Source organism: Lepisosteus platostomus, chromosome 17 (assembly GCF_059453375.1).
Source record: "Lepisosteus platostomus isolate fLepPlt1 chromosome 17, fLepPlt1.hap1, whole genome shotgun sequence".
Classification (NCBI taxonomy): Eukaryota; Metazoa; Chordata; class Actinopteri; order Semionotiformes; family Lepisosteidae; genus Lepisosteus; species Lepisosteus platostomus.
In genome coordinates, this window is record NC_142627.1 from 15,540,148 (window position 1) to 15,562,576 (window position 22,429).

The window sequence follows — 22,429 nt, forward strand, 5'->3', positions numbered from 1 at the left end:
CACAATGTCTTTTGATTAGCTTTTATCTTCTGTGATGAGCAATCAGAGAAATTACCTTTTTACTATTATGGGAGTTGCATCATATAGATAGGTATCATAAAATCAAAAGCAGAAACTTTAAAATCCAAAACACAAAAGGATTTGGCACGTCTAATTTTTCAGACTCTACTTGGCAACCTGAATTTAAAAATGAAACACTTCTGAAAATGGCATGGCTATTTTGAAATAAATTTACTCATCCTTGTGATACAATGCTAAGAATGGTAGAAGATTATGCAACACTCTGCACACAGAGGAGGTACAGTAGTATTCAAAATGCTTCATCATTAGGATAGACACCATTAGCAGTTGCACTAGGTTGACTCTTTTTTGCACTAGGTGAACAAAAGAAGACCATTCTGCCCATCTGTCCTGTTGGGTAGTTAGTAGCTTACTTGATTCAAGGATCTCATCCAGCCACTTCTTGAAATAAACCGATGCATTGATTTCAACCACATGGCCAGGTAGCCTGTTCCATACTCTCATAACCTTTCCATAAAGAAGCAGCTCCAGTTCGTGGTTGCACAGTATGTGCACTTCCATGTAGTTTTACTTGTTTCCTCTTGTTCATGTTTTATTCTTGTTAATTCTGACGTCCACTCCAATAAAGTTGACTGCTTTTAATTTTAATTCCTTATTAGGTAATCTAATACTCATCTCTTTTCAAGACGAAAAAAAAGGTTCAGCCAGTTGGTCTCTTAAGTCCTGCATCAGGTTGGACTGATTCTAGAAAACCAATGTCTTTTTTTTTTAATTGGTAACAAGAATTATACAAAATATTCTTAATGAGGCCTAAATATGCATTGTACTATTTTAACATTACATCCCTTAATAGCTAGTTAGGATATTTGCCTATAGATTGGAAAATTGCAAATGTAACATCAAGTCATAAGAAAAGGAACTAAAACTGAACCAGGAATATGTAGACCAATCAGTCTTATATCTGTCTGTTAGTAATACAGTTTTGAAAACTTAGAATTGTTAAACTAGAAGAATATTCAACTAAAAACAGAATTATTCAACTAAAAACAATAAGAACCCAAGGACACTGTACAGTATGTATGTATACAATTGGATCAAGAACTAGTTCACAAACAGCAGCACGTCATGTTAATTAGCAAAACCTCTGGCAAATGTAACCAGTGGTGTACCACTCAGTCGTTCTTCCAGTTTTAAATTGACCATTTAGATTCTGGAATGATTAGATAACTTTCATATGATACAATTTATTTTTAGGGATTTGCCCAGAAGAGAAGCAAGAAATTACTTTTGTGAATAATGTTGTAAAGCAGAAAATTTCCAAAATGAGATGTAAACCAAAGTCGCTGTGATTAATTCAACATACCTTGTTCTGTGATTTTTTGAGCCATTCCTATAATGTGAAATAAAAAGCCTGTGTACCAAACAAAATACATTTAAAAGGAGCCAATATGAAAAAATGTAGAGCAGTGCAGCAGTGCAAATTAGTCTAAATGGCTCCTACAGTCAGCACGATGTAAATCTAAATTTATATTGTATTCCTTTAACTGTATTTTTCAGCTGAATAGACTCTGGTAAATACTTACCGGGGGGGAATACCTTATTAAGATGCTTGACCAGAAATCCCAGGAAACTCTTTGGAGTTCAATACTAAGTATGTCATGTGACACCCACATTCCTCCCACAGGACAGGTACAGAATACAGAACACGAAGAAATGTCCTCATTATGCCACAAACAACACTGCACTAGAGAGCTTTCACCATCCATCTCACAGACTTTTTTTCAAAGGGATTACACCAGCCTGACTTCGAAGGTAGACATTGCCTGATTTTTAATTAGAGTGTAAAACCGAACGTGACTTTTTTTCTATTCCTGTAGTCAAGTTTAACGTGGGTACAAAATAAAACCTTTTGGTGTGCATACGCTTGAACAGATTTTGGAAATGGCAAATGCTTTCCATTATTGTCCTTAGTACAGTACCAGTGTGAGATTATTTCAAGCGTTACATGAGCATAGTACATTTTGGATCCAGGAAAGTATATTTAGCTTCTAAGTCTCAAGTTTATAGAAATACAAGAAAGTACCACTGCACCTCCTGCTATACACACCTCACTGCAGCTTGATCCAGAACTGTCAGAATGCATGGTGCTACCCTGCATAGTGTGTGCGGTTAATTAACACCTCTATAAATATGCTGCAATGAGGGACTACTATTTCTGTTCCTCCGCCGACAAAGGTTCTGTGAAGTGGTGCAGAAATGTAAAACAAGTTTAAGAATTTAACCTTCAAATACCCATCGGATCCAAGAAGGACAGGTATCGGGTGCAACCTGAGTTCACAGCTGGAGTGTATGAAGTAAATACAGATAACCGAATAGAAATCTTCAGACGATTAATGTGCATTAAATTATTTTTAAAATTAACAGTGACAGTATCTGTACAGTTACTGTTTTTGAAAATAGGCTACTGTTTTATGCGTTTTGCATGTGGAACTTCCTGTCTCAACCAAAACTGTCTGATCTTAAGAAATTAAGAAGTTAGTTCTAACTAGGGTGGAACAGTTGGAAGATAGGTCAAGAACAGTTGTATATTACATCTCATTACTTAACCTACATCCTCCAGACTCTGAAACCAATTTGAAATAAAGACTGAAGGAAAACAAGTCTTTCTTTGGACAGCTGGGGCTTAATGTAGATGACAGAAGAAGAAACCTACTTTCTACTCAGGGAAATCACAGTGGATGCTATTTGTAAGCCACCTTAAATCACTCTAACACAGGGAATGGGCTCTGAGGTTACAAACAAAGCACTGTATGACTTTAAGCCTACCATGTGTTTACCTTCAAAACCTACCAAATCACAGATCAGCAGAGTCAGTTTAAAGCTATTGTTTACATTATGGTCAAATTTAAAATGCTAAAATAATTATTATTGTTTCCATATAGACTATATACCAACCTGATTCAGAACTGCCTCTTGTTTAGAGATTCTGTTTTCTAGCCACAGGTTCTGTACTGGATAGCATTGTGACGAAGTGGTTAGCATTGCTGTATCACAGCATTGAGGCTCTGGGCTCAATTCTGGATCTGGGGTGCTATTTGCACAGAGTTTGTATGTTCTTCCTGTGTTTATGTGGGTTTCCTTCAGGTGTTCCCTTTTCCTTCTATAGTCCAAAACCATATTGGACAACTGGCCCTGGTGTGAGTGTTTGCATGTCTTTGTATCTGTGTGTCTGTGTGTCTGCACTGCGATGGACTTGTGGACTTGTGTTACCTGCCTTGTATCCATTGCTCCCCCATGACTCTGAAATAGTTATAAAATGGATGGATGGAACTTTTATACTCTTATGGAAAAGAAGAAGACCCATGAACATGCACCTGAAAAAACATTTGTTATGTAACAAGCTACAGGCTTCATAGCATCTGACAGGTGAGTTAACGCCTACTGGAGGAGCAGTGCATCACTCACAGGTGTCATTGTAAGCCTTCAATAGCACAACAAGTCTCAGGGATTTGCGGTTTGCTGTTTAGACAAGACAGCCCTCGCTTGAGTCCTGCCAGCTGGGGATTCCTGGTCATAGTCATCTAGTGACATGATCCAGGCTTAAACGTCCGATAACTGCAAAAACCGGTACTAATTCAGATGTTTATGTGTTTTTGAAAAAAGGTTGTGGTACCTTTGGCAGAACACATAAATAAGTATTTTTTCAATATGAGAAGCTCATACATACACAAGGCAAAAAAAAGGTTACAAGACGTTCATGTACTATGCAACTGTTTCATGGGGATAGAAAATGACTAAATCCACCTACATTCACATTTAGGCTAAGAATTTTTATGCTGCAGTTTAGTAATAGATAAAAGACTGTTTGTATTTATACAGTAGCCCTGCTGTATTCTTTGACAAGCAAATTCCTAGTGATGAATTCTGACTTGCCGAGTCAGTCACCAGGCCCCCCCTCAGAAACCCTCAGTCAAATGAATGGACTTGCCCTGGCCTGAGGACCAGATAGGCTTCCAAATCTCCTCTGGCTACAACAATCCCCAAATCTAAATTCTATTCAATTCTGCCACAACCAGCGGAACATGCAATTTAATGCACTAGACTAGAACAATACAGGAATCTGTGAAACCTTTTTGAAAACAAGCCTAGTCTTGTCTGAACTGTTATTTCTGCTCAAACTAACCCGAAAAGATCAGTGATTGGTCTTCATATCCAGATAGTTATTATAGTTAGTAGTTTGTAACTCATTTTTTTACTATTGTAAATATGTAATCTTTAGAAGTAGGCATCTTCTACTGATGATAGACAACAACCAGTAGGAGAAGATCCATTAGCTAATATATACATTTTAGGTTTATAACCTAACTGCTGAAACTGCTGTTAAATCGAAAAATCACCTATATATATGTTATTGAATTATTATAATAATACTGTTGTTTTGACAGCATTATTCCAATTAAATAATTTAATCTGGTTTGAATACATTTATTAAATGAAAAAAGATTTATACAAATTTATAAAATAGAGCAAAATAGTTTCATGTGTTAATACTTTTGCTTTCATAGGCTTCCTATTCCAAGTTGACCAAAAAGGAAACAGAAGACAGATGGAACAGGAGATTGATGAACTGCCAGCAGTCTAAATGATAGAATATAGAATTCCCCGGACCACTCTCTCCATATGGCTATACAGTATACTGGTGGTATTCTTTGCATATACAGTAAAACAGCCATTTAAAAAACTATGTCAAGTCACGCAAACAGCTCAAATCATTTTCTGCATGCAAATTATACTATTTAGTGTTTTGAATAAGACTCTTTTCAAACCATTTGCTTGTAAACTTGACGAGCACTGTTGCATCCAAAAAGATGCCTCTGAGTATGCCCAACACTTACTAATAGCAGTGGGAAGAACAAAAGGCTAAACAGTGCCTGAGGGTGGAACACTGCAGCTTAAAGACTGAAATTTTAGATGTCTTTTTCTGCAAGAACAATGCCCACCTAAATCTTAAAAACTGACATTTGATATATCTTTTCTACCTCCATACTTTTGTTTTTCTATCTTTAGTTTTCTTCCCATTGCTACTGAAATGTTATTGTCTGTTTTCTTCCTCATTTATTTTTAGCTGGGGTTTTATAACCAAAAGATCATTAAAATTCAGACCTCAATCTCACACACCGTGTACTGTAGCATTTAAGATTCTCAGCTTCTTTTCCACAGCTGCTACTCCCCAGAATCTCTCTTCTTCCAGCAATCTATATTCTCAGAGCCTGTGACGCTATTATGGCCTCTGAAAGCATCACTTCCGGATTCCTTGATCCCTGAGTCTTTGTATAATACCACAGACACAAAAGAGTCTAAAAATATTAGATACTTTAATAGATCCAGACTTACAATTTTAGGAAGTGCTTTTGACAGCTAAAGCCATTCAGGTTTAGCTTGTAAATTTCATTTTTTATCACGCTTATTTTAAATTTTATATTTTCCTTTCATGTGTCAAAATTCTGATCAAATTGACTCCTCAGTATTATTTACTACAACCAACAAAAACTGACCCAAATAGAACTTCCACAAAATATTCCAAATTACCATCCAGCATCACTTAACCCTGATTATAACAAAGAAAACTGGACTGAGGGAAAAAATAAATAGGATTATGTAGGTTTCAAGTAATATACTGGGCATCAAAGGAAACCCTACCACTCTGTGTGACCACATATGTTTTTAGAATTTAATATACAGATTGTAAATTGATTAAATGCTGGCTAGAGATTATTGATTAAATGTTTTTGGAATCATTCTGATCCATTGATCATTAATGATTGACTGTAATATGTTTTTTACTGTACTTAATAAGCACTAAATCAACTAATGATTTATATCAGAATTAACCTGATACAGGTTATGAGGTGATTTAACTCAAGGCTCAGTGTAGACAGACAGCTCATGGACTGCAGCACTTAGAACACCTCAATTGTTCACCTCAACACTCTCAATGTTGTCATCAACATCATTCCAGACGAATAACCCAAGACCTAATTGTAAAAACTGGTAACAATGTTTGTTTGTTTTTTGCAAAATGAGAATGCAGAATCTATGCCATGGATATAATATAGACTTGACAAAAGTATCTGTGGAATGAGCTGGGATGATGCAGTGTGTGGCATCTAGAGCTCAGAGACCAGAGAACAGGCACAAAGAATGGAAATTCCACCAAACATCGTATGCAACCTGGTAGTGAGCATGTGTCAGAGATGTATAGTACAAGTTGTATTGTTTCCAACATTAGCCACATACACTACTAGCCTGTGACTTTAACAGTTTAACAGCAGAACCCCTCAACCCCCCACCCCGATGACAGATGTTAATCAGTATAGTGAACTTACTTGTATCGTGTCTGATCAATAAAACGTAAGTTTCCCTGCTACAATACAGATTTCGCCATTTTCCTGATATGAGCTTTGTGAATTTGTTGCAGTAATAAATGACCAGTGGCTTTTGTAGAGTGATGTTATCAGAACCGTGTATCATAATGGGACAGCTGACATATCGATACTGTTCTGAATACAACTTCCATCCATCCATTTTCTAAAAACTTTATCCAATATGGGTGGCAGGGAAGCAAGCAGTGGGCAGAAGGCAGTACACACCATGAATGGGACACCAGTCCATCACAGGGCACACACAGTCAAAAAGACACACTTACTCCAGGGTCAGTTTTCCCAGAAGCCAAATAAACTAACAGTACATCCTTGGAATGTGGGAGGAAACTGGAGCATCAGGACAAAACCTATGCAAGCATAAGGAGAACATACAAACTTCCCGCAGATAGCACTCCAGATTCAGAATTGGACCCGGGGTCCCAGCGCTGTGAGGCAGCAATACTAAACACTGTGCCACATGCCACCCACTTTATACCACCCTTCATTATTAATTACCTCATCTACAGCGAAAAGACATTCAACATGGTTATGGATCTCTAGGCTGCTTGTAAAGCTGGGATGAGGAACCTAGTGTGCATTAGAGCAACAAGATACAAAATGAAATGAAAATGCTGTTTTTTTTTAACTATGATTATCTTCAATTTCAAATAAGTGCATGCCTTGCAGCAATTATAATATCCAGCCAAAAAGCAAACTGAAAAACTATCTGTAATTGTAAAATCCCCAAACTTTAGCCGAATCTCTGAAATGCCCAATTCAAGGTCTAAACGCAAACACATGGTCTAAGAAAAGGGAATGCACAGTTATGGTTTAGGAAGTATAAGCAGAACTCTAGTGTTCTATTCTATTACTCTAAACAGGACTTAGATTACCACCAAAGATAAAATACACAGTCTAATACTTTGTTACACAATTCCCTTTCATATCTATTAAGGATTATTCACAGTTATTTAAACTGAAGAGACCTACACAAAAACTCACTATTGTGCCACCTAGTGGGGTAAAATGAAGTATCTGAAATATGCATTCTACAAAGAAGAAAAAGCAAATACCTAAATGTCAGAGAAAAATGTTTTCAATAACTCCATTAACTCCATCAAGATTAGTAAAGACGGAGTCAAATCTTAGCTTCATTAACCAATATCATTTACAGTTGCACCTAACAAGCATCAGCAGGAAACTTTTATTCTGTTTTATTTCTCACTCAGTCAACTAAAATTCATTTTCAACATACAAAACATTGGCTAACACTGTGTTAAAATATTAGAACCATAGCCCTTTTGAGTACATTGCTCTGTTAACAGACACATCCCAGTATCTGTTTTACATTTCACAAATCAAGAAACAAAGACTTCCATTTTAAAATAAAAATCCTGTTACAGGATGCTTGTACATGCACCATGCCTGAAGCATTTAAAACTCCTACTGTGCAGATTACCTTTCAAACAGGATTTCTGGATAACTGCGGGAACCATATACATCACATATGAGAGATATCCTCCTTTATGCTTTCTCCTTGGTTATAGTATACTGTTCAATTCCATCAGGGTTGTACAAACTCCTTCGATAAAAGCAGGCACTATACTAAAATACTGAAGGTGACGACCAGACTTGATCTCAATTGTCTAGATTCCAGAAGGCAGCATTTCACTCTTCAAAGCCCTTAATATTATAGACATAAAACATCCATTAGAATTTTGAAGTGAAGTTTGCTCTATTGCCAATTTCAACTTTCAGAAAGATTGAAAAAGGCAGTAGAGAAAACTTGTTTCTCCATCAGAAAAAATAAAAATGTAATTTTCAATTAGGGTGCTTCAATCTTTAAAAATAAACGTCTCCTATTAACAAACTGCCAACCACATTATTGGAAGCATTGAGTCACATCTGGCACTTTAGTAACGTTTGCCGTACTATTTATTGGTATATTTTTAGTGATAAAGAATTTCACTAAAGGCTGAAGTGAACACAGAGGACTTGATAAGTCACTTATTCTCTAACATTATCTTAACTGTCTTGTCCAAGATGATGGCTCATAAATCTGCCAGCTGTCTACCATTACAGCCATTTGGATTAAAAATAAAACAAGTAGCTCTAAACCATCAAATCAATTCTACTCTCATACACTGGAAAGCACTGCACAAATCAATATCATTCAACAGAGCTGTTAAAGGCTTTCTCTTCCAAATGTGGGATTCTCTCACATCCTTGAATGGAGCTGTCTCCACCCAAATTTAAATCGTGGAACTATTCACAAAATGCTTACAGTTCATGACTAGAGTCTCCACATGCCCTTGCACAAAGATCTTAACAGTTATGTTTAAAAACGTTTTTTAAACAAGACAGGCAGCATTGATTTGAACCTCGGATGCCCAATAGGCAGCTTTTATTAGGTAGATCCTGTAGGAGGTAAAGCCAAAGGAAAGCAGGAGGTTCCACTGCTCTTCTTTTGTCTGCCTATGGATCAGGGGAAGGTGTTCACAGGAAGTGCCAGTGGGGATGCTTTATGCCCGCCTCTGCTTGCATAGGTCCCAGCAAAGCACAGCTATCCTCAGCTGGAAGAGGCAGAGAATTACGAACAAGACCTCTGCTGACTGTGGCCAATAGCCAACTCTGCCTTTTAAGACTAAGATCATCTACTATGTTCCTTGTCCGCCTTATTTCTGTGTTTTTTACAAAAAGCTTATCCCACTGTATAAATTCGTGTCTTCATTTCTCCTAATAAGTGTCTTTATCCTGGCTTTCTATAATAAGACGGGATTCATGTGGGCATGAATCTGCCTTATCTCTTTGAGCCTCTCTGACAAACACATGCTGTAACTGTGTGTCTGGGGGAGGGGGTTAGGGGAATAAAAAAATAAATGGTTGTCATAATACAGGATAAGATGGGTCAACCCCACCCCCTCAACCTTTCATTGCACTTAAAATAAATCAGTAGGCTGCTGGGTTTCCTTTTTTTTTCCAGACAAAGTGCTTCCATCATTCATGTCTCACGCATGGGATGCACCACCATTAGTAGCTGCATATAAAATGCCGTTGGCCTTCCCAGAAGGCCCGGCTTTCCTAGTAATCACAGCACTTGAGAACTCCACAAGCCGGGCAGCTAGCAATCTGCATTGCTTGGTAGGAGACGTACAGTCACAGAGCCACAGGGCTACAGAGTGGGCTATAGTCACAAGTACCTGAAAATTACAAGTTCAGTGTTATAAATAAAAGAGCTTAACTGTACACATCTGTCCAGGAATGAAAAAAAACACTCACCACACTGTAACTTGTGAGGTAATGGACGATTTTATTCCAGCAGGCAGTTCCTCTTAGATATCCCTTTTTATACTCTCTTACTCTCATGGGCTAGAAGGCAGCAACGCAAAAAATAAATCTAAAATTCTTCAGCCATAGCTAATTGTTATTCGCAAATACAAATGTGAAGGGTTCAGTAACAAAATTGTTTGCAGTACTGATGAGCAGCAGTACTGCAGGAGGCAACAAACAATAACCAATTGCAAATGTCCTCTTTCGTTTGGATCAGCGCCAAATGAAGACTTTACCATTACAAAAAATAAGTTTCACTTGAGTAATGCACTTCATAAAGAACATTTTTATGAAGATTTCTGTCGGTTATAAAGAGACCTCTGGAAAATGTACTTTCAGTTTCAATGCAATAACTGAACACAGACCCAGTTTAAGCAAAAATAGCAATGACAGGGTTTTATTAACAGTGCATCCTGTTCATTAAGTAGATTGCTGCCAACATATTAATTAGCCAAATACCTCCGAAATATAATATTTAGTATGGAATATTCCTTGGGCAAGAGCAACCTTGGAAAAAATTCAGAAACGGAAAAAACAGGCAGAGGAGGTTGAGAGCATGGACATTAAACTTTCATGCTGTTCCGTTCTCAAAGTGCTTCACAGTTCTGTCTCTACAGGGCTGCTAGTGCTGACAGACTATCATTTTCTTTACGGAGGTGCTTTCCTCATTAATATACTGCCTGGCTGCTCATCTTTCACAATTTTTTACCTTCTCTTCCATTTTTGTTCTGTAACCCAGTCTACCCTTTACTAAAACACCATTGCAATAGTTACTTAAGTTTATTAGTTGTCTTATGTGTTTGGGCATTATATGTACATCACCGATATAAAATTTTGGATTATACAGGTGTAGGAAATGTGTGAAAGAGGTTTCTTTCCTGATCACCTACGATCTTTTCTATAACTGGATAACTGCCAAAAGAAATATAAATCAATTAAAATGTACATGTATGTGAGAGAGCATAAGCCCAGGAAAAAACAGCTTTTGATACCTAATTTATAACTGTCACCCTAGCCTCCTGTAAAGTAATGAGGAACACTGCTAAGAGTTTGAAACTGAATTTCTCTTCTGATGATCTCATTCTTATGAAAATGTTGAATTTTGAGCTACACCACATGTTCTGATCTTTACCTTTCCTCTCAAGGCATATTGGTGATACACACATCTGTTCGGCCAAGAAGATGATTATGGAATCAAGTTGCAAGAAAATGAAGTTGGATTCAATCAAAGTTTCCACAAATGAGACTAGATTTTGAAAATGAGGAATGATAACACTCCTCAGACACAACACTCATTTCTTAGGTTAAGCTATGCAATCTCACAATCTCTAATTGTGTGTGTATGTTTTTGGTTAATACACTTCTTTAAAAAAGTATAAAGAATACTTTTTGTACAGAATATTATAAAATTGCTTATGCATCTCTTTAGGGAATGTTGTTAAAAAAAATCCAATTGCCTATATTGCACAGTGAATTTATTATAGGAATTCTGAAAGGCAGCACACAGTCCAAGCCTTTCCAATTTTTTTCAAGTCTGAATTTTTGCTGAATTATAGGTGCCTAATTATAAACAATGAATGCCATCCTGCGTCCTTATTTTCTTTTCTGAGCTTCATACTGTATGTGTGATACAGTATAGCCTTGTCCCATTTTTGCTTATGAATTTTGGGAGAACATTTATTTCCCAACACATTATACAGTTTCTTCTGAAGATTTCATCACATTTGTGGGGGATCAGTCGTTTTTATTCAAAAGTTTCCAAATGAAATTAATACATTCATCATGTATCCCCTCCAAAAACATGAGACTGTTTCTCAGAGATGACCTAGTTATCTCTCACTTCCTAAAAGGGATATTTTTAGGTGATACAAGTGAGATACTCAATTGAAAGAGAGTGAATTTAATGCTTTCAATTCCTTTAATACTTGCTCTCTCCCTGAATTAACATTTTCTTTACCAATATCCAATGTCTGGGTTTTTAACAGCAATAGTATTTAAAATTTGCTAAGATATGTGATCAAAGAATGATTTAACATAAAACTGCTCTAAACAAATAGATTTAAATTAAGATTTTTGTCTGCACTGAATTCAGACTCTTCTGAATGTGGCTTTCAATAATGTGGCATCCAATATTCTTGGGTGTATCTTATTAAACTAGGTAAGTTCTAATATATACATTTATAATAGATGCATCAGAATGAATGACTTGCAGTTTATATATTTAGAAACTACATTTTCAACCTCTACACTGAAGTGTTGACAGTAGCTTGAATAGTTTGAAAGGTCAGAACTGTTAAGCACAGAGATTGTGATCCATCTGTCAATGACAGCCCTCTTTCCTAAACCAATAATTTTAAAAAAAATCCAAACTTAGTCATAATGTTCAGGGATCCATCGTACAACTCACCCATAAGTAAAACCAAAAGAAAGACTAATAGGAACAGTGATTCATTTGCTGAGGAATTACCCAGAATCCACATACAGGTTTGCCTTTATAAAGTGCCTTTTGATTGTTGTGCATCCCTCAATAAACACATTTTTCTACCTGACATTTAAATTTTGCTTTAATTTTAAAAAAGTATTTCTCTTGTGCTATAATAAAAATGCTTGCAGAAAGTTATGAGACTACAGGGTTTGTTTTTTCTGTACCTCTGTATATGTAATTTAAAGGTCTGACCAACACTATATGCAAATAACAGTATCTTAGATCAGAAGAGTGGCATGGAAAGAAAAATAATTAACAATAATTAACTGGGAATAATTTACTACAATTTAAGGCATCTAGACAAATCAACACAGTAGCTCAAAACTGCAAATACCTGATTTCCCACATGATTGCAAACAAAATTAAAAACAATCAAAATTTCCAAAAAACACCTCTGCTTGACTTTTTATATATACTCCTGTTCCAAAGAACCATACACCATTAGTGGAGAAAAAGATTCTGACAGACACATTTTAAAGTTTCTACTGTATTACTAAAAATACTATGAAGGAAAAATAGGTATTTGGTGTTTAAAGTTCTAAAATAGCATCTGGTTGTTTTACAGAAATACAACACTACAGTATGTGATAATACACACATATCATTCCTTTACTAAATGCCAAATGATTGTTTTTTTAATTGTTCATGTCTAAAAATTAAAAACGTAATTACTCAAGGCTTTGCATTTAAATAAATTCTTTAAAATTGTTGGATGTTGGATGTATCAAGGGTGAGCAGGAGGAGGAGTACAGAGGACTGGTCAGCAGCTTTGTGGAGTGGTGTGGGGTGAACCACTTGGAACTGAATGTTACAAAGACAAAGGAACTGGTGGTAGATTTCAGGAGGAAAAAGGTCAAACCTACTCCTGTCTACATCCATGGGAGTGGCGTGGAGATGGTGGACTCGTACAAGTACCTGGGAGTGCACATCGACGATAGACTGGAATGGTCTAAGAACATCGAGGCCATCTATAAGAACGGACAGAGCCGACTTTACTTCTTGAGGAGGCTCAGGTCCTTCAATGTGTGTAGTAAGATGCTACACATGTTTTATCAGTCGGTGGTAGCGAGTGCCATTTTCTACGCAGTGGTGTGCTGGGGCTCTGGGATTAGAGCAGTAGATTCCAAAAGGCTGAACAAGCTCATCAGGAGAGCGAGCTCTGTCATTGGGTCTGACCTGGACCCCTTGGAGGTAGTGGCTGAGAGGAGAATGATGTCCAAACTGGAGGCCATCATGGACAACTTCTCCCATCCCCTCTATGACAGGCTTGCAGGAATGAAGAGCACGTTCAGCAATAGACTGATTCACCCACGGTGCGACAGGGAGCGCTACAGGAGGTCATTCTTGCCGTCTGCCATAAGACTGTACAACGCATCCACCTTGCGTCTTGGCAGAGGCAACAGCGACAGTGACCTGTTTCTGGACTAAACGCATATACACATATACTGCTACATCTGTTCTCTTTCTTTTTCTTTTTCTTTTTCTTTTTCCCGTTTACAACCACTTTTGTGCAATATATGCCAGGGACCTGTGCAATACATTTATATTTATATTTATATCTATGGTTACATCTATATTTATATTCATACGTGTGATACGATTTTCTGTGTACTGTTCTGTTCTAGTTTCCTCTTGTGTGTCCGGACTGTGAGTAACTCTTGTATTGTATTGTATGTATTGTACTATTAGTATATAATTCGTTACACTGTGGCTGTGTTGTGTGTGTTAAGCTGCTGTTGCACTGCAATTTCCCTCACGGGATCAATAAAGTATCTATCTATCTATCTATCTATCTAAAACATATTTCCCAACTTGCAACGAGTGAAGTCATCCATGAATAAAGAGGGTACAGATGTACAGTGAAATCTAAGCGCATGGCACACGTTTCTTGAAATTGGTCGTTGGAAATTACAGCAATGAGACTGACAATTAAGCTTTTACTGATTATCAGCAGAATCTTAACTTTATCTTAGAATCAGAAGAACACTAACTACTACAGTATGAGTTTGCTGTGCTGCACTGAGAGATAGTAGATAAAAGAAATACACTGTTTTATTGGTCTTTCTCTATTATTACAAGTCTCTTTTTAATTGGAGAGAAGCACAAACTAATTTCTAACCATAAATAAATCTATATTCCAGATTTGACCAGACATTAAAAAGAGACCCAAGTTCTCAAAAAAATGTAAGCAACAATCTGGTATTACTAGTCTTCCGCTGACATAATGCTCTGAAATTTAAGCACACTTCACCCTATAATCAACTTATAATACACCTTCTCAGAATTGACTTTATTGTCATATGACTAGAACTGCTTTGTTTTTTAAAGCTTGCTGTGTAAAGAACATAATGCCCCAAATCTCAGAGGTTTTCAAATGCAGCACTCATTAACAGATTGTACACCCTTTAAGAAAAATCCAAACAGAGCATTGACAGAGCCGGTAAACAGAAATATTTAAATATTTCACAAGCTGCTCCCAGTGAGATTCTATTTTCAGCCCTCATCTGTAATTCAGTGATAACTGCCTTTTGGAACCCTGAAACCTTTGGCTCAGTTTGAACACTTTTTTATTGAAAAATGATCCTTGTAAATATTTAGATTAGTGGCGTGACAGCTAATTTAAAATAATACAATCACAACAAAGAGTTCAACACCCTGAAAACTAAACACATACAAAGTCATGTGCTTAGCAACAGAAGGCCTCCTTGGGATTTTTTTTCCCTCAGATTCATCAGAGAAAACATTTGAAAGTTATCAGTTTTGAGAGAATTGGGATTACAATTTGAGGTTTATTTTACTGTAACTTACTGTTTCTTTCAAAAACTATGAAATAACAATTGTAGCGCTTTCAAGCAGGAACACTGATTTGACATTTACATGTAAATTTACATGTATAAAATATTTCATGTGATTCAGTGCCTGTCATGTTAGGTGCATCTCCACTCACCAGAATTATTTGCCTGAGCACACCACCATTGCAAGGTAAACATTGCGTTTTTATACTGTCAGTCATATTGGGGAAGATTAATGAAGCATAATATTGGGTCAAATGTTCAAAATTCTTGTGTTGTAGGCTATGATTTCGTTCCCTCTCCTCAATCACAACCTTAACTCTCTGTAATGTTTCTGCCTTTGTGGCTCTTCATCTACAATAAAGGTACTTTGGAAGCTAATCTGGATACAACTTGACTTCTTTTTCATAGTTATACATGGAGTCCACTTGAATATATAGTATAATTTATATTATAAACTAAGTCAATGGAATAAACTAAGCTATAGGAGTCCAAAGAAGTCATAAATGTCAGATCTACTGTGAATGTCTATAGTATTTAATAACTTATCTTATATATGAACTAATATTAGATAGGATAATTAAGACAGTACAAGTCCACAGGTGCTAAAACCTGAAAAACAAAGCTTCTAACGTCAATAATTTCATTAGTTCTTTTTTAACTTTAAAAGTATAATCCTTTACCTGGAGAAAAAGAAAAAAAGAGCAGACTTGCATACAGAATAAAATCTTACTATAGCTGTACATTAGTTAAAATCTGAGGCAATTGTGACTCCTTTTCCTCTTTCCTTTAGCTTATTAATCTTCTTAAGGAAGAAAGACTGGTTTGAATTGTCTTTCAAACTGCCATGCTACAGTCAACTGAATTTCACCTCAAGAGAAATTTACTGTTAAATGGCTCTAATTGCTGTAAACTTGAGCAACCAGCCAGAAATATGGACATACATGTTCAAGTGCTTAGGACTGGTGGTCACCAGCAATGCAGAAAATGCAGAAAGTCTTGCAGTTATTTATTATCACTGTATGGGGAAAGATGTATTTTTCCCAAAAATGTAAGTAATACATCTCATGTTCATTTCTATGGCATGAATTGTGGCCCTAGTTTGTTCTTTCCTCCAGTTTCAACAATAATACCACACCACTCTTATTCTTCTTATATGTATATTGGTTGGTATTACTTACAGGAAAGAAATCCGTTTCACATATTCGATAATTGTATATGCTGTATACAATTGATTTACCAGTCAAAATGACTGTGCCCCCTAATGTGAGATGACACAACAATCAAAGACAGTTTGGCTTATCTGGGAAAAAAAGTCCAATCTAATGCAGGATAGACACAAGTGCCTTGGGTTTCTTTTTTGTTCCTTTGCGTTAGTAGGCATGTTCCAAGTTCATAAGCTAACAGAATGCCAGCTTTGTCACGTTAACACAGATACCCATTTTCTTAAAATGCCCAATGGCACTCACTCGATCACAGCAAAAACACTACAGGCTTGCAGAGGTCAATGACATAAAAGCGGGTGGGAAATGACTCTTGAAATGACCAGGGATGAAGGCTAGCAGTGTATGAATATCCAAGAAGACAATGATGACTTTCTGGTGGAGAGTAAAGCATTTAAAAAGAAGCCTATAAAACATACTTCTGAGAGAAATAAAAAAAAAACATCTTATGCCTTATCATCCTGCTTCCCTTGCACAAACTAGAGAACCTTTTTTTTGCCTTGAAGTTGTCTATTAGGAAAAATTTAAATGCCAAACTACAGTTCCCACAATTATCCAAAATACTTATCTTTCAAAGCGACATCTATTGTGCAGTCATATGTTAAGTGCCTGTTACGAATACTACAACGCAGTATAATATCTATTTCCTATAAAGTATTTTATATTATCACAAATACAATGAACCACAGAAACACATTAAAAAGTTTTCCCAGAAACATTTTTGCACTTTCATTTGCAGATCTTCACTGCGGCGAACAAAACACCATTACACTTCACTGAAACAATAGTGGTCATTTTTTTCTGTGATGAAACATTTGTGGTCAAGTCTCACTAACAAGACATATGCTAAATAAATCTTAGAGATGATTTCAAATAGTCTTTAAGTAGTAAAGGAGGCTTTTCACAAAAACCTACAGTACCACAGAGATAAAGGCTGTCAGACATTAGCTATATTTGGTATTCTACAAACTTCAGTGCTTATATAACACATTCCACTGTCATAAGATAAAGTACCCTTACAGCATTCGTCACAAATCCATTCCATAGCTAAGAATCCCAGGAAACCATCCCAAAATTCCAAGACTTTCTCTGACAGAACAGAGACTATACTATTAATTAATCAAGTATCCATCCATGAAATGTGTGAATGAATTCATATGGCATACAGATGAATTTCAAACAAATGCTGTTTCTTTGATCTATATTGTTTCTTCAGCATGAACAGCAAAACTATCCCGAATGCCAAATAATACAGTAGATTTTAAGACACCATATAATTTCTTTCAATAATTTAGTAATAAAAGTTAAGCTGATATATCTGACAACAAAGGTTCTATTAAATTTAATCACAAATTACAAATTTTGTGTAAAAAGACAAATGATCAACTAAACAAAGGGAGGGAGGCTTTTTTGTAATGTCCACTCTTACACCATAGTACACGCTTTCAAAAAGATCAGAAAACCATTTACTTGATGATTCACTTAACTTTGGTATGGGATAAGGAGTATACTTAAAAAAACCTAGGCAATTAATTATTATTGACTATTTCAGTAATATTCATTGAATCTCATATTACTGAGAGATGGGTATGAGAGAATGTCATTGCCCCTTTGTGGAAATTATTGTGAAGAAACACCCCATGATAAACACACAATCAGCATCAGACAAATATGTTTATCTATTTTTACATCCTGGAGAGCAAATGCAAGGCAGAAAATCATTACTAGCTCAGCAGTATCCAAAGATCCCAGATGACCCAGAGTTCAGGGAGGTCAGACACAATGTAGCAGGTGACTGGTTACCAAAATGTATCTGGGGCCACTTTGGAGCTACACTGAAATATCATCAGAGCTCTTGTAAGTTCTGGGTCAAAGTCAAAGAATGTTTGAACAATGAACAATGGTGTCCAGTCATGGCAGTCAACTGGATAGATTTTTACCTTGTCCCACCTGAGCCCTGGATGATTATAATTAGGTTAGCAGATGCGCTTATCCATGGAGACTTACAGTGCAGAAATTAAGTGTAATTATAAAGAACCACTGTACAGGATACAATAGAGTAGAATAAGATTAACAGATAATAAAAAGTCAATGAAACCAGTCAATTCAGGACTAGCAATGCAAGTGTCATACTAATAATTAAAATAGCACTAACTTAATCTTAAGCTTTGACATTGCTTGACTACTGGTGCAACGTGCATCACTGAATTTTAATTTCTTCTGTTGCATATTTGACCTTTGCATTTTCATTCAAAAATGTTTCCATGCTTTCATACTGTCCCAAAACTGAAGATTTTTGGTTTATGTAGGATACACCCTGATACTCAAGATGTGTCTGCAGTGGGGGTTATCCCTGATTAATGAGCTTTGAGCTACACATTTGCCACTGCTGTATGGTATGAAGGAACTATAGCTGTTTAAATAAAGACATTTCAACTCCATATTTTCATTTTAATAAATATAGCCTCCCCTATCTTGTTTCTCCTTTTAGTTTTCATCAGAATGCAAACTGTTATTTCAACATTTCACTCCAAAGTTGCTACTCAGGAAGACAAAGAAAATCTGTTATGTTCTCTTTTTAAACAACTGCCAGTCTATTGAACTCAGGAGAATGGAGTTTATCCCGAACAAGGTATACAGTACCTCACTTCTTTGTCATGATCACTAGCTCTGTTTTCTTTGATTCCCTTACCAATACAGGCCAGCAGACAAGGAGCACGCAAAAAGATAATAATACCAAGGACACTGGTCTATTTTCTAAATTATTTCAATTGGTGATGTCAGCTACATTCTTCTTGTATATTACACTAGTATCTGGTTTGAACAGTTTTACTTTACAAAAACCACCACCTCCAAGTGGATAGTATCAGCTGCTATGTAGAAAATACAGTATAACTCTTAGAAGAGTTTAAAATCCCAGGTCATGTACTGTTCTATTGTTTTCTAGAAATAAGACTGGCTCACATGAAAACGGCTCATGCAGAAAAAGGTGTCCAGAGTAAATACCATCCAGGTTTTTGGCTGGGATGTTTAAATTAATTTGCTTTAAAAGACTCATCTGCCAATAAAAGGTCTCATGGACCTTTGAATTTGTATAAAAAGACTCTATGTATTCATAGTTTTCATAAATTTTTATTTTTTAACTTTAATTTTAGAACCTGAACAAAATCTTTTTTAGATAACATATAATTACATATTATTTATATGTACCATATATATTATTATATATTTTGAATATTATATTACATAATATATATATCAAAAGATGAGATACCTCTTTTCTTTTGAACTACTTTTAATTGTGATACACATTGTACTTCACATGACTCAACATGTACTGTGATACAACACAACATTAGGTACATTAGGTCCTTTGAATAACCAGATGTGTTATAGCTGGGCTCCTCTACAACTCAATCTGATTTTTAGTCAGAGAAACATGGACATTTCTCTGAACATCTGACATGCATATGTTCCTGTGTTCTCTCAAGTCAACAATGTGAAGTATATAAATACTTTTAAAAAGTGTATTTTTTCCAAAACATCAAAGTATCTCAACATTGTTTATTTCAATTCATTTGTAAATCATGAATCCTTAATTTGTTAGATTTGTTGATGATAGAAACAGAGACTGCATTGCAAAACAATTTTTAAAAGAGCACTTTACAGTAATGAAATGGAAAAGCAACTGAAATAAGGCCTTCAAGAAAGAATAATATTACACTTCTACCATATGGATTTCACTATGAAAGAGCACAAACCCAATCTTTGAGACTTACTAAAGACATACTGTATATAATACAGCTGAAATCAAGAAAAAGCACAAGCACACAGAAAGTTCAGGTCAGAAAAACAATGATGCTCTTTGTGTCAGGACTATGGTGAACTTCCCAAGTTTTCTGAAAAAGACTCAGGCTGTAGACTCAGGCCTTAGCCTGTCAGCTCTGGAAGACTATTCCCTCCATAAAACACCATTAGATGTGTCAAAGTCTGATTTGGAATGACTAATAAAAATCCAAACCTACAGCAAAGGACCATTTACACACAACCTTTAAATCGAATCTGTCAGATATTAATTCACAGGCCTCCCACAGACAACATGTGCAGATAGACCTGAAGCACAGCTAGCTAGGCTTTGCAGCTTGAATACATGAGCTCAAAGTCAAGGCAGGCCTTGTCTTGTTGAGGCACTGTTCTTCCGATGAACTCCTTAAACACAATACACACATTTAATAAGCATTAAATACATTGCTACACACCTTCAGGAACAATGATGAGCACTAACCCTGGCAATGTATATACAATAAAACCCAGTCCAGTCTGGATGCATTTTTTCCTGTCCCAGTTCATACTCCATTCCTTTTTCTAATTCTCTATAGTCTGTTTCAACAAGGTTCCTTATTTTTTATTTTCACAGCTAAAAACCGAAAATCAAAGATTATAAATCTATGAATCCACTGTGATAGAAAATACAGTTTAAACAGAAGCATGTGAGTTGTTCTTTACCTTAAATATGCTTTGATGGATCTGATTACTAAGCAACAATGAAACAAAACCTATAAGGAAATGCATTAAAAACTAGATTAATAAACAGGATTAATGTACTATGTACTATGAAAGATATAAAATGAACTCAAACATCATATCCACAGAGCTGCACACAGAGATGTAACATAGAGTTACTTGCGCAATGTACACAACAATGAACAAATGAACACGTGAAACATTCTGTTTAAGTGTGTAAGAGTTTGTGTTGACTTCAGACCAAGAAATTTATTCATTAAGAAACTAGGGACTACTTCTTAAAATGGAATATTGTTTCTAGTCAGCAATGTTATAATCTGTCGGGTGTAGCTCTACCTTTTTCAGCACCACTGCAAAAAGTGTATACAAATATAAAGCTAATTTAATCTGACAAAAGATGGGTGTGAACCACAGCAAGACTTCAAGGCAAATCAACATACTAAGAAACACAATAATCTCTTCACACCAGCCACCGAATAGCACTTACAGACACCAAGCAACACATTTAACTCTCTTGTTTCAAGCACTTGACAAGTTGAGGGGAACAAGAAATAAGAAAAAAGAACAACGTTATCTCTGCAAGCATGCCAGCCTTGCTCATGATTGTTAGTTTTCATGTTGGGGTAATGCAAATACAGCTCAGTGCTACTTTGTATTAAATCACACATTAAGAAAAATCAAAGAGCAAAAATTACCAACAGTTACCTGATTTCAATTTGTTCAGGAAGTTTCTTTCCCAAAACGAGCACAGTTCTTGCTTCTATTGGATTTTCATCTCTATAATACATGGCAAAGTGTTATAAAATAGAACTGCATTTACGGAAGTATCGTACTCAAGATGATTTTGCTTAAAGCTTAAACTATAATCATACATTTTTTATTCTTAATAGATATCACTGCAAAAGGAACTGCATCACTGCACCCCACTCATATAGTCTATAAATTGTCTGATCTATTCTAGATGAATTGTGTGTTGGTGTATAGGTGGGATTATGTATGCTTGGAGCTGAACGTGTTGATTGTGAATCACCCTTTTCTTAAGAATATTGTTGACGCAACATAATGTTAGATTGCAATCAGGAAAAAAACATTGGATTTCATTTTTCGGCAATGGGTACCCTTTTCAAATGCTGTAGTGGAAAAGAAAAATTGTGCCACAGTAACAGAGTTTAAAGGTTTTGATCCAGAGCCATGAGAAATCATTAATTCCAAAAAGAAAAAGAAAAAAAAATAAAGGAGTGGCCTTCTTTTTCAATACATTTTGTTGTGATAATTTGTCCATAATTGCCTGATCTTCATAACACTTGCTTTTAATCTTTTAATTGGTGGAGAAAATTGATGAGAAACCTCTAGGATTTATAGAGGGTAGATACATCGCAACCCATTGGCTAAATAAAATGATTCTTCTCAGAAATGTCCCCAATATAAATCATACACATCAGTTTCTGAATTTTAATCTACAGCGTGTTTACAAAACTAAAAACAAAGCACTGCAAAAAGTTCAAGCCTTTTTTAATACTTGAATATACACAGAACATTCTTTGCAAAGGTCAGAACTATTAAACAAAGCGTTTAGAATATTTATGGGAAGTGTTTTCATTTTTAACTATGCCTTATCTCTTCAGCATCTTA

General features: G+C 35.9%; 1 protein-coding gene across 19 annotated transcripts in view; it reads right to left on the reverse strand.

The window, feature by feature from the left end:
• The window catches only part of rims1a (regulating synaptic membrane exocytosis 1a), a 114,709-nt gene that overhangs the window by 85,436 nt on the left and 6,844 nt on the right, over window positions 1-22,429 (reverse strand). For 9 of the 19 annotated variants that reach the window (XM_088610782.1, XM_088610780.1, XM_088610779.1 and 6 more), the window contains exon 2: window positions 21,503-21,574. The exons of the other annotated variants lie outside the window; for them this stretch is intronic. In XM_088610782.1, coding sequence (XP_088466908.1) covers window positions 21,503-21,574 — 72 coding nt within the window. The remainder of the gene's footprint in view (window positions 1-21,502; window positions 21,575-22,429) is intronic. 19 annotated transcript variants of the gene reach the window in all.